Raw genomic sequence first — 13,091 nt, 5'->3', positions numbered from 1 at the left:
AGGTAGTTAGCAGAGTGACCCTGACAAAGCACAAGCTCAGATTCAGCAAGCAGTTCATTGCTAATTCAATGCCATTTGATAGTCTCAATGACGCCTCGAGAGTAGACTGATGGGGTGGTAAATGGGCAGATTGGATTTGTTCTCTCTTTTTTGTGTATGGTCATACCTGGGAAATTTCCCACTATTTTGGGTAAATGTCAGTGTTGTAGCTGTATTGGAACAGCTTGGTTCGGGCCAGCGCAACATCTGGAGCAGAAATCTTCACTGCAATAAATGGAATGTTGGCAAGACCCATGATCTTTGTAGCACCCTGTGCCTTCAGCTGTTTCTTGACACGATGTGGAGTGAATCGTATTAGCTGAAGACATATTTGTGATGCTGGGGACCTCTGGATGGTTCAGCCACTGAAGTTAGTTACTAATATTTGAGCCATATCTCTTGCACTGATGTGCTAGTCTCCTCCGTCATTAGGATGGGATATTTGTGGAGCCTCCTCCTTCTGTTGTTTCATCGTGCACTACCATTCACAACTGAATGTGGCAGGACTGCAGAGATTAGATCTGAGCCGAGGAAACCAGAATTTCCTGAATGAAGAAATCCCCAGTCAAACTGTCAGTGATATGAAACAGGATTTACTGATCCTTTTCCTATGTGAGGATGTACTGGGAAGAGGGAACTTCCGATAATTCCAAGAGATAGAACACTCGCCATACCAGCAGTAAATATGGAGCCTGTTTAATGTGGAATAAAGTGGGAGACACTCCTTTCCCCATCAAATGTTCAAGCAGGAATATTTCAGCTTTCTAATGGGAGAATAAACTTTCCTTGTTGTATAAAATCCAGCGGATGGATCCTCCAGCTTCACATTTTAACTCACCCTGAGATATTATACAGATTAATCTAATGTCAAGAGTTAAGAAGTACAGGGAATCACAGCTCTCAGTAAATTGAACAATTCTCATAAAATCCTGGCAGGGTCAGTGAGATTCAGGAGGGTAATTCTGATGATCAGGAAATGAGACCAGAACGAAGGATATGTTTAAAAATTACTTGCTTGTTCACAGGGTGTGGACATCGCTGGCTCGACCGGCATTCATTGCCCCGTCCCTAATTACCCTCACACCCTCCAGGGGCCATTAGCAGTGGGCAACAAATGCTGGTCGAGCCAGCGACACCCACATCCATGAACAATTGAACAAAAATACTTATTTGAGAGGCGTACAGGTAGTTTTCACCAGGAGGCAAACCAGTGATAGCGATTTTTTCATCATTTTCCATTGCTGAATATTTTCTTTTCCATTCAACTGAAATGACCAGGTGTAGTATCGTAACTTGAATCAGTTCTCCACTGGTGCTCGGTTTCTGACACAAACATAGGCCCATTTTCTTTTCCTGGTGAAAATTCAGCGGATTTTAATGTGTTTTTCACTCTCTCCATTTAGTCTGGGTCACAATAACGTGAGAGACTCAGGAGTGAAGGTACTGTCTGCGACTCTGAGGAATCCAAACTGCAAAATACAGGCACTGAGGTCAGTGCCAGAATTTGTGTGATTGTTTATAATAATTGGATGTCTGACACTGTAAATTATTATCAGTGTCAGTAATAGTGTCATTACTAATCACTACACATCATTCCTGTCAGTATTCATGTTATTGTTAAACACCACGGATTTACTCTGGTTCCTGTAATCTTTCCCTCTCTGACCTCCAGGTCGGAGCATAACAGCCACAGATATTCTCACCTCCGCACTCATTACAAACCAGTCAGTGATGTGTCTGAACCTGAATTACAATAAACAGCGAGATTCAGGAGTGAAAGCTTTAATTATTCATTTATAATTATTCTCAAAGCATTCAGCAGAATAAAAAAGATGAACAAAACAATTAAATGCTTATAGAAATACCATAGATGGGAGGTCATATGTTCAAACTAGTTAATTTGTCATTCAGATTATAGATGTTTAAGTCTGTAACCTTCTCAGTTTGATTAAAAGTACAAAACTGCTGTTTTTCGGTAAGGCAGTTATCAAATGACACTGAAATCTGATGAGTTGTATCCCGAGGGATCCACACTCAAATGTGTGTTAAATGGAGCTGAAGGATCATTTTAAAAGTTAAGATGTGGAGATGCCGGCGTTGGACTGGGGTAAACACAGTAAGAAGTTTAACAAAACCAGGTTAAAGTCCAACAGGTTTATTTGGTAGCAAAAGCCACACAAGCTTTCGAGCCTCGAAAGCTTGTGTGGCTTTTGCTACCAAATAAACCTGTTGGACTTTAACCTGGTGTTGTTAAACTTCTTACTGTGTTTAAAAGTTAAGGCAGAGATCGAGGTGGAGAGGACAAGGAAGGGATTTCCAGAGCTAACAGACCAGGAGTTCTTACACCCCAGGAGGCGGGACAGTAAGTTGCAATGCAGAAATAAGAATGGAGAGAGATAGGTTAGGAGCGTGGGCCAAAATGTGGCAGATGGACTTGAACGTGGATAAGTGTGAGGTCCTGCATTTTGGTTGGAAAAATAGCAAGGCGACTTATCATCTAAACGGGGAGAGAATTCAGGGTGCTTCGGTGCAGAGGAATATGGATGCCCTCGTTCATGAATCCCAGTGAACTCTGATGCAGCGACAGCAGATAATAAAGAAAGTGAATGGAATGTTGGCATTCACAGCTAAAGGAATCGAATATAAAAGTGAGAAAGTACTGTTGCAACTTTCCAAGGTGAGGCTGCACCTGCAGTATTGTGCACAGTTTTGGTCACCTTATTTGAGGAAAGATGTAGTGGCATTGGAGGCAGTTCAGAAGAGGTTCACTAGATTGATTCCAGAGATGAGGGGTTTGTCGCATGAAGAGAGATTGAACATTTTAGGCCCATACCCTCTGAAATTGAGAAGAATGAGGGGAGATGCAATTGAAATATAGAAGATGATAAAAGGTTTGGATAAAGTAGCTTCCGCTGGTGGGGCATTCTATGATGAGCGGCACAGGCTTGGAGGGCCGAAGGGTCTGTTTCCTGTGCTGTACTGTTCTTTGTTCTTTGAGTTTTAGGATAAGGGGTACCAAATTTAATACAGAGTGCGGTGGACGCAGGGACAGTGAGTAAATTACGAAGGATTGAGACAGATTTTTAATTGGTAATGGGTTGAAGGGTTATGGGGAGAAGGCAGGAAAATGGGGATGAGGAGCATATCAGCCATGATCGAATGGCAGAGCGGACCCCATGGGCAGAATGACCTAATTCTGCTCCTGCATGTTATGAACTCGTGAATTTATGAGCTCAAGGCTCAGCTCAGCTGCCAATGGTAATAATCACAGTACAAAATAGTCGGAATTATATCCGTATTAATAATGGGCAGTGGTTTTAACAACACAAATAATGATATTACAAGTACCATAGCTATCAATATTCGTGTTAGAAACGCTGTTCGCGATTAATAGACACATAACGAGCTTGGCAGCAAAATTAAAGACAATGAAATAAAACAGGCAATGGCAGCATGGATATGAAGTTATCTGTGAGACTGACAGGAGTGGCGAACTGCACTCTTTCAGTTCGAGGAAGCTTACAGTGGCTTTCCCCAGCAATCAGTTCAGTGTTACGATGGCTAATTGTCTTTACAAACATGAACAAATTTGACTTGGGTATATCTAAAAATGAGATGTGGACCTGGTGAAGCTCCAGCGCACGGCCACTTGCAGACCAGAGAGCGGAAGCAGCATATGATAGACCGAGCTCAATCATACCAAAACCAATGGATCAGATCAAAGATCTGCAGTCTTGCCATATCCAGTCATAAATAGTGTTCGACATGGAACAAATGTTGGACATGCCGTTAACATTAGGCGACACGGTGGCACAGTGGTCAGCACTGTTGCCTCACATCGCCAGGGACCATGGTTCAATTCCGGCTTTGGGTGACTGTACGTGTGGAGTTTGCACTTTCTCCCCGTGTCTGTGTGGGTTTCCTCCGGGTGCTCCAGTTTCCTTCCACAGTCCAAAGATGTGCAGGTTCGGTTGATTGGCTATGCTAAGTTGTCCCTAGCAGTCTCAAGATGTGTAGGTTATGGGGATTAGTGGGCCATATATGTGGAGTTTTAGAGACAGGGCCTGGGTAAGATATTCTTTCAAAAAATTGGTGCAGACTCGATGGGCCAAATGGCCTCCTTCTGCACTCTGGGAATTCTATGATTCTATATACAAGCCACAATAATCCCATCATTACTGATGAGGGAGGCCAGAGCATCAGTACAAACGACGGCGCTGAAACATTAGCAGCCATCCTCAGCCAGAAGTGACGAGTAGGAAGATTAATCTCGGCCTCCTCGTGAGGTCCCCAACATTACAGATGTCAATTTGATTCACTGCATGTGAGGTAAACAAATGACTGAAGGCACTGCGTCCTGCAAAATCTGTCAACCTGGCAATACCCCAGCAATGGTACTGAAGAATTGTGTTCCATAACTAGCCATTCCCCTCGCAAAGATGTTCCAGTACAACTCCAACACTGGATCTATTCCACAATGTGGAACAAAGCAGGACAAATCCAGTCTGGTGAATTACTGTTCCATCAGTCTGCTCTTGATCATCAGACAATGTGCAATCCTTCCAATGCCTTGTGAGCATCACTGCAGGAGTTCCTCAGGGTGATGTCCGAATCCCAACCACCTTCAATTGCCTTATCAATGACCTTCCTTCCATTATAAGGTCAGAAGTGAGGATGGTCACTAATGACTTCACAATGCTCAGTACTGATCACAATTTCTCAGATGCTGAAGCAGTCCATGTCTATAAACAGCAAGATCTGAACAAAACAGAAAATGCTGGAAAGGCTCAGCAGGTCTCACAGCTTCTGTGGAGAGAGAACAGCTAACGCTTCGAGTTTGGATGATATTTCGTCGGAGCAAGGGGCTGAAGGGCTGAAGAACATTCAGGGTTAACCTGATAAATAGCAAGCAATGTTTCACTCCACATGTGGCAGGCAAGGATCATCACAAACAGAAGGCATTCTAACCATATTCTCTTCACCATCGCAGAATCCTCGGCCATCAACATCTGGGTGGTGGGGGCGCACTGGGACCATTGAACAGAAACTGAACTGTAAATACTCTGGCTCCAAGGGTAGAACACGGCCTGTGAATTCAGAGATGAGCAACTCGCCTCCTGTCTCGCAAATGCTTGTTCTCCGTCAACAGGGCACAAGTCAGCAGTGTGATGGAATCCGCTCATCTTGCTGGAATGAGTGAAGCTTCAAAAACATTCAAGAAGTTCATCCATGGCAGAGGAGCTCAATGGATCAGCAGGCCATCTACCAAATTCAACATTGACTCTCTCTATCACTGACACACAGTGCCAGCAATGTGTACCACGTACAAGGTGGATTGTCGCAACTCACCAAATTTCCTGAGACAACATACTCCAAATATGTACTAATTATCACCGAGATGGGCAAGGATATCAGAAAACTAGAACACCAACCAGCTTCAAATTCCTTTCCAAGCCACGCAACATTCTGACTTGGAAAGTATTGCTTTGCCATCATTATTATGGGATCATAGTCCTGGATGTCCCTTCCCAGCGGCATTGTACTGGATGGCTGCAGTATTTAAGAAGATGGCTCACCACCCCCTTCTCAATGCAATGGGGGATTTGCTGCAAGTTTTGACATTACCCGTAACAACATCATCCTATGAAAGAATTAATAAAGCCCAGCGCTACCCACTGAAGGGATGGGTAATTGTGCCTGTGTGTAACCCAAACACAGTGACAGAGGAGAGATACAACATCTGCTACGGGGCCACTAGAGTGACCATTGAGCAGGCCATAGGGTTTTTAAAGATAGATCTGATGGAACCCTTCAATATACCCAGCAAGGGTCTCAAATGCCCTGGTGTTGTGCTGTGCTCTATACAATTTGGAGTTAGAGTGGAGATGCTTTGAACAAAGTGTGACTTTGAACAAGTGCGATGTTGACCAGATGCTTCATGATGAGGAACCCCATGGACCACAGGCCAGTGACCATGGGGTAGGCGTCAGGGAGGATGGAGATTAACTATGACAGAAAAATGTTGCATGAGTCTTACTCACACCGCCATTCAATGTAATACATCGTCCACCTTCTGCTCCCCGTTACTGTTTCTGTGAATGTTCCACCATTTCTCTGGAGCCGTCACTATATGAGACAAAGACATTGGAAATGTATTCACCTCATTCAGTGTAATATTTCTGATCTCTCATTCCCAGTGAACTGTTGAAAACCCTGTAATGTGGTGAAGGATTTTTTTAGTAGTGCGCCATGTCTGCATTTATTTAAAACACATGCTGAACAAGGTGACCGGCAAACAACAAAGTATCACCCTGTGAAACCCAAGGAGGCAACCCTACCATGAGAACCACAGCCATCCCCGCACTTTCTGCTCAGCTACAGACAGGATCTTTACCTCTCTCCTCTGGGAATTTCGATTACCGTGGCCTTTGTCATTGGATTTTGAGTCCTGGAAGGATCCGACCGACTGTGCGTCCTCTGCAAAGATGCTGGAGTTGTCCCTGTCATCGTAGCTTCATGAAGTGCTTGTGTCACGGTCGGAACAGAAGACGACGCACTGCCCACACCAGGGGCATCCTGAGAGGAGCCCCTCAGCTGAAGAGTGACTCCAGGCGCATTTTCTCCTCTCGTCCAGCCACTGCTTCACAGAGCTCATGGAGGTGGTGATAACAAGCAGGTCTCTGTGTGTCTCCAGTGGGTGCTAAGCTGGATGTCACTCTCCATGAAGGTCACCAATCTCTCCATGGAGGTCATCGTTTGTGCTCATACCTGAGACATGGTAACACTGCTGGCCTGGATTGACTCCTCCATTCTTTGTGTATGGATACACACAGCCTTTGGAAACTCCACCGAATGTTAAAATATCTTATGCTGCAGCTCCAGTATCTGTTGCGTTGTTGAAGATTCCAGTCACATTTCATCTTCATGAAGCTGGCAATGTCCTCTCCCCTCGAAGTGTGAGTGAACTCAACTATTGCTGCCTCCATCAGCTGTTTGGGTTTGTGTGTGCTGTCGTGTGCTGCCAGTTTGTAACCCCTCTGCTAATCGTGTGAGGCAGTATCTGCTCTGGTGGAGGTTATGGGGAATAATGTGAAAGAGCAGCGTCTGTGAACCCCTCCTCTTCTTCCGAGGTCGACACTTGTCTCCGTCTCGCAGCAACTGTTGATTTGTGAGAGAGTGAAGAATGTTAGAGGGTAATGCACATTCCAACATGTCCTGGAGACTGTTCCTAATCCAGAGCTCCATATGACCAATGGAGGACACGCAATCATCAGGTTTTGGACTCAGAAGCAGAGACGCTCCTGTGCCCATCTATTCACTCACTCACTCACTCTCTGGATCCACAACCCATCTCACCATCAGCGATTGCCCACTCAGGCTCCAGGCCTCCCAGTTCCAGCACTTCATCTTCCATTGGCATAAAAATCCAGACAGTCTCACTCTTGGCTCCTTCTCTGATGCTGTCTTCTACAAGCACATAAACTTCCATTGTTAATCACCCATCAAAGACACACACAAGCCTATGGTGCTGCCAGACTGCCCATCATGAGACCACCAGGATGGTAACTCAGTGTTGGCAGTGCAGCAGTCATCTCTGGCTTTCCGGAACCCAGTAAGATTTTTAACAACACCAGGTTAAAGTCCAACATGTTTATTTGGCAGCACATGCCATTAGCTTTCGGAGCGCTGCTCCTTCGTCAGATGCAGTGGAAATTTGCTCTCAAACAGAGCACAGAGACACAAAATCAAGTTACAGAATACTGATTAGAATGCGAATCTATACAGCCAACCAGGTCTTAAAGTTCCAGACAATGAGAGTGGAGGGAGCATTAAGCACAGGTTAAAGAGATGCGTATTGTCTCCAGACAGGACAGCCAGTGAGATTCTGCAAGTCCAGGAGGCAAGCTGATGGGGGTTACTGATAGTGTGACATAAACCCAACATCCCGGTTTGGACCGTCCTCATGTGTGCGGAACTTGGCTATCAGTTTCTGCTCAGCGACTCTGCGCTGTCGTGTGTGGTGAAGGCCGCCTTGGAGAACGCTTACCCGAAGATCAGAGGCTGAATGCCCGTGACCGCTGAAGTGCTCCCCCACAGGATGAGAACAGTCTTGCCTGGTGACTGTCGAGTGGTGTTCATTCATCCGTTGTCGTAGCATCTGCATGGTTTCCCCAATATACCATGCCTCGGGACATCCTTTCCTGCAGCGTATCAGGTAGACAACTTTGGCCGAGTTGCAAGAATAGGTACCCTGCACCTGGTAGATGGTGTTCTCACGTGAGATGATGGCATCTGTTTCAATGATCCGGCACGTCTTAGAGGTTGCTGTGGCAGGGTTGTGAGGTGTCGTGGTCACTCTTCTCCTGAAGGCTGGGTAGTTTGCTGCGCACAATGGTACAGAGAGGATGACATGTTCCTGAAGATTGATGCTGCTGTCTGGACATTGCCAGTGTCTGGGTGGAGATGTTATTTCTATAATTTCTCTTTCATCCTTATTCACATATCAGCCTGTACGCTTAACGCTCACCTTGTCAGAACATGTCGGGTTTTTGATCTTTTGCCTCACTGCAGCCAAGTGCTGCCTGCTCTGGGCCTTGGCAGCTTCCATCCATACTTGCTTTGCGTGATGGGACAGGCCTCGCCTCCAGTCTTGAAGGAACAGAACTTCACTCCAAACCGATGTCGCCTTGAAAATTTCCAGGGAAGTGTCAGCGAATTGGGTTGAATCTGCCTTCTGCCATTTCAGCCCTTTGTTCATTAACAAGGGCTCCCTCACTGCTCCCTGCAGAGCCTTTAAAAGTGCTGCTGGCTGCCTTTAAATCTGGTGCCAGCCTTGCCTGAATGGGGCCTTCCCCTGCAGCCAGTGGTTAAGCTCTGGAATGCACAGGGTTTTGGGGCTAGGTGGGGGAATGACACTTAGTGAGTTGCTCATTCGGAGAGTCAGTGCAGACACAATGGGCTGAATGGTCTCCTTCTGCTCTGCAACAATTCTGTGATTCTGCCTGTGCTGCCTGAGTGGACAGATTCCCCCTCACCTGTCAGACATTAATGTGCCCGTTCTGACGATGTGTGAAGTTGGTTAGTTCATTTTGTTTGGTGTCTCGAGTGTGACGTAGAATGATGCTAATGTTGAGGGTTTAGTTCTCTTACCAGCTGTGGGGTTCATGGAGTCCCATCTCATCCCATTGCCCCACGTTTACTCAGTTGTGTCCCTGAAGCGACATGTTACAAATTGTCTCTCGCTATTGGAGAGAAATATTAACATTTCATTGGGGACTATGGCTACTAACACTGTCCACACTGCAACATCACCAACTTCCAGTTGAAATATCGATACATTTCCAACCAATATCTTCACAGAATTGTAACGGCCATTTGGCCAATCGAGGGCCATTTGGGAAATGAGGCCAATTGGCCCATCGTGTCTGCACCAGCTCACCTAATTAGCATTAGGAATTTGTGTCATTCTCCAGCCTTTTTCTCGTATCCTCGCTCATTCGTTATATCCTAATAATCTAATTGCTTTTTGACTGCTTGGATTCAGCCGACCTCCACCAAACTTCCCGGCTGTAGTTCCAGATCCGAACCACTGGCAGTGTGAAAAAGATTTCCTCTCATCATCTTCAACCCCACGACACGCTCCATTCCTGAACCACTGACCATCCCATGTCCCTCCCTGTGACTCAGGTTAAGGAAATGGGAATCCTGTGCTCTTCTCTTGCACCATCATCGTTTTTGTCATTTAATCACTCCGGCACTTCCATTTTGATCCTTCTGAGCCACCCGCTCATCCCCAGCTCCCTGACACTTAAAACAATTTAATTCACTGCTATTTCCAATTTCTAAGTTTAGCTAATTGAACTGAAACTAAATCTGTTTCTATCTTCACAGATATTGCCTGACCTGATGAGAGTTTCCAACATATTTATTCATATTTCAGATTTACAACATTAATATAATTTTGCCTTCTGTATCAACTGAAGTTGTGTTTCTTGAATGTCCCGCGCTGTACATTATTATTGTCAATGATCTTATTTTTAAAAACACTGTGGATTTACCCTGATTCCTGTTATTTTTCTCTCTCTGATCTCCAGTCTGAAAGATGTTGATCTCACAGATTCTTGTGCTGAGGACCTGGCCTCTGCTCTCAGTACAAACCGCTCACTGAAATATCTGCATCTGGGTTACAATAAACTGGGAGATTCAGGAGTGAAGCGGCTGTCTGTGGCTCTGAGGAATCCGGACTGTAAAATACAGGAACTGTAGTAAGTAGCAGACTGTGTGAGATTGTGTTTATAATAACTGAATATTCAACAATATAATTTCAACATTGGTATTTGTATAAAAACACTGCCCATTACTATTGGCGTCAGTTATGAATAAGGAAAATTGCTTTTCCTGTGACTACTGTTGCTTCTCTCTCTGATCCCTGAGCAATGGGATGTCAGTCCTACAAATCCTTATGTTAAGGGAGGAGGGGAATAATGTTATGGTTCACCCTCTGAGGTCCTCTCCTCCTCATGAGATGTGCACAGCTCTCCCCGGACACAGCATCCATTGATCTGTGAAAAGGGGGAGAGTGAATAGATGACAGTAAATGTAGGACAGGACATGGTGGTGGAGTCTCGCTTTTAGTAACAGGTGACAGTGCAGTCGCGAGAGGTGAACTTAGTTCCAATGATCAAGATGCAAAATCAGTTTGGGTTGAGAAAAGAATTAGCAAAGTTAAAACTTCACTTGTGGGAATCATTTATAGGCCCCGAATAATATTCAGAATGTCTGACAAAGTATACAGGAAAAATAATGGGGTCTTTTAAAAACATACTGCAATAATCACGGGCGATTTTAATCTCCATGCACAAAGACGAACAAAGGACCACACAACAGAGTAACAGGCCCTTCGGCCCACCAAGCCTGTGGTTGCTCCTCATCCTTAGTCAGACCCAGTCCTTACTGTCCATACGAGGTTTCTATTCCTCTGTTCATCTCTTGTTCATATGTCTATCAAGGTACTTCTTGAACATTGGTAACGTGACTGCTTCCACCACTTCCATTGGCAGTGCATTCCAGGCGCCCACCACGCTCTGTGTGAAAACGTACCCCACACATCTCCCCTAAACTTTGCTCCTCTCACCTTCATCCTGTGCCCTCTTGTAGTTGACCATTCCACACTGGGAAAAAGTCTCTGACTATCCACCATGTCAATGCCTCTCATAATTGTGTCTCCTCTATCAGGTCACCCCTCAGTCTCCCTTTTTGTAGTGAAAACAATTTGTGTTTATACAACCTCTTCTCATACCTGAACACATTTTGATCAGGCAACATTCTGGTAAATCGTATTTGCACACTGTCCAAAGCATCCACATCCTTCTGGTAGTGTGCCGAACAGAACTGCAAGCAATATTACAAATGTGGCCTTGCTAAAGTTTCAAACTTCCCAACTTTTATACTCGATGCCGCGGTCGATGAAAACAAGCATGCTCTCTGCCTTCTTGACCACCTCATCCACCTGTGTTGCCACTTTCAGGGATCTGTGCACTTGTACACACAGATCCCTCTGTAGGTCAATGCTCTGATGGGTTCTTCCATTTACTGTATAATTCGCTTCTGAATTAGGTCTTCAGCATGAATCAGATTGTCAAAAGTTGAATAGAAGATTAGTTCACAGAATGTATTCAAGCAATTTACCGGAGAAGCATGTTCCAGCCAAACACAAAACAAGCTGTTTTATACATGGTGATGTGCAAAAATGTGTGGCGCTTCCAACAAACAATACGTTCCTTTCAATTGTAAAACAGCAGCAGAAGTGTTCCAGCCGTTGCTAATTCAAGGACTGCATTAGATTAAGCGAAGATGTGGCAACGTGGTTAGCACTGCTGACTCACAGCGTCAGGGACCCGCATTCATTCCAACTTTGGACGACTGCCTGTGTGGAGTTTGCATGTTCTAATTGTTTCCGTCTGGGTTTCCTCCGGGTGCTCCTGTTTCCTCCCACAGCCCACGAAATGCGCAGGTTAGGTGGATTTGGCATGCTGAACTGCCCCTTAGTGTTCAAGATGTGTAGCTGAGGGGGATTAACAGCGTAAATATGTGGGGTTACAGGAAACCGGGCAACTGCAGATCTGTTAGTCTGACATTGATATTTCAGTAGTCTTTAGGAAAGGAAGTGATAACAGAACACTGAGGAATCAATGGCAGGATTAGACAGGGCCAACATGGATTTATGAAAGGCTTGGCATGGTGACACAGCGGTGAGCACAGCTGTATCACAGCGCCAGGGACCAGATTCAATTCCAGCCTTGGGTGACCATCGGTGTGGAGTTTGTACATTCTTCCCGCGTCTGCCTGTGTTTCCTGTGGGTGCTCTGGTTCAAGAACAAAGAGCAAAGAACAATACAGCACAGGAACAGGCCCTTCGGCCCTCCAAGCCCGCGCCGCTCCCCGGTCTAGGATTGAATCCTGAATCCAGGATCCCCGCCCAATTTTCCAGCCTATCTACATACCAATATCCTATCCACCGAGCTGTCCCTCACAGCTACGATGCTTTGTTCATTACAACCTATTAACTCACCCCCACCCCCCCATTCCAGACCATGTGATCTCCAGGGAGAGGCGAAAACCCAGAGTGAAAAACCCCAGGGCCAATATGGGGAAAGAAAATCTGGGAAATTCCTCTCCGACCCCCTGAGGCGATCGAAACGAGTCCAGGAGATCACAATGGCCCTGATCGGAAAATGCTTCCCAACCCTAGTCATTTCCACTTCCACGAACACCATATGAATTCCCTGCCCCCGAGACAGGTTCCCAACTATCCGCAGTCTCGCTCTGTACTGGCACCAGCAAGATGATCATAGAATGAAGCCTTGAAACGAGAAACAAGGAACAATTAGCCCGCGCCGCTCCCTGGTCCAAACTAGACCACTCTTTTGTATCCCTCCATTCCCACTCCGATCATATAGCTGTCTAGATAAGTCTTAAACGTTCCCAGTGTGTCCGCCTCCACCACCTTGCCCGGCAACACATACCAGGCCCCCACGACCCTCTGTGTGAAA

General features: G+C 45.6%; 1 protein-coding gene across 1 annotated transcript in view; it reads left to right on the top strand.

Moving 5' to 3' along the window:
- Positions 1-13,091, top strand: part of LOC144487318 (NACHT, LRR and PYD domains-containing protein 3-like) — a 101,407-nt gene that overhangs the window by 36,234 nt on the left and 52,082 nt on the right. Inside the window, exon 6 of the mRNA XM_078205397.1 lies at positions 10,219-10,304. Coding sequence (XP_078061523.1) covers positions 10,219-10,304 — 86 coding nt within the window. The remainder of the gene's footprint in view (positions 1-10,218; positions 10,305-13,091) is intronic.

The sequence above is a fragment of the Mustelus asterias genome, unplaced genomic scaffold (genome assembly GCF_964213995.1).
Source record: "Mustelus asterias unplaced genomic scaffold, sMusAst1.hap1.1 HAP1_SCAFFOLD_732, whole genome shotgun sequence".
Classification (NCBI taxonomy): domain Eukaryota; kingdom Metazoa; phylum Chordata; class Chondrichthyes; order Carcharhiniformes; family Triakidae; genus Mustelus; species Mustelus asterias.
Note: the sequence above shows the minus strand (reverse complement) of the source record. Positions and strands in the feature narration are given on the sequence as shown.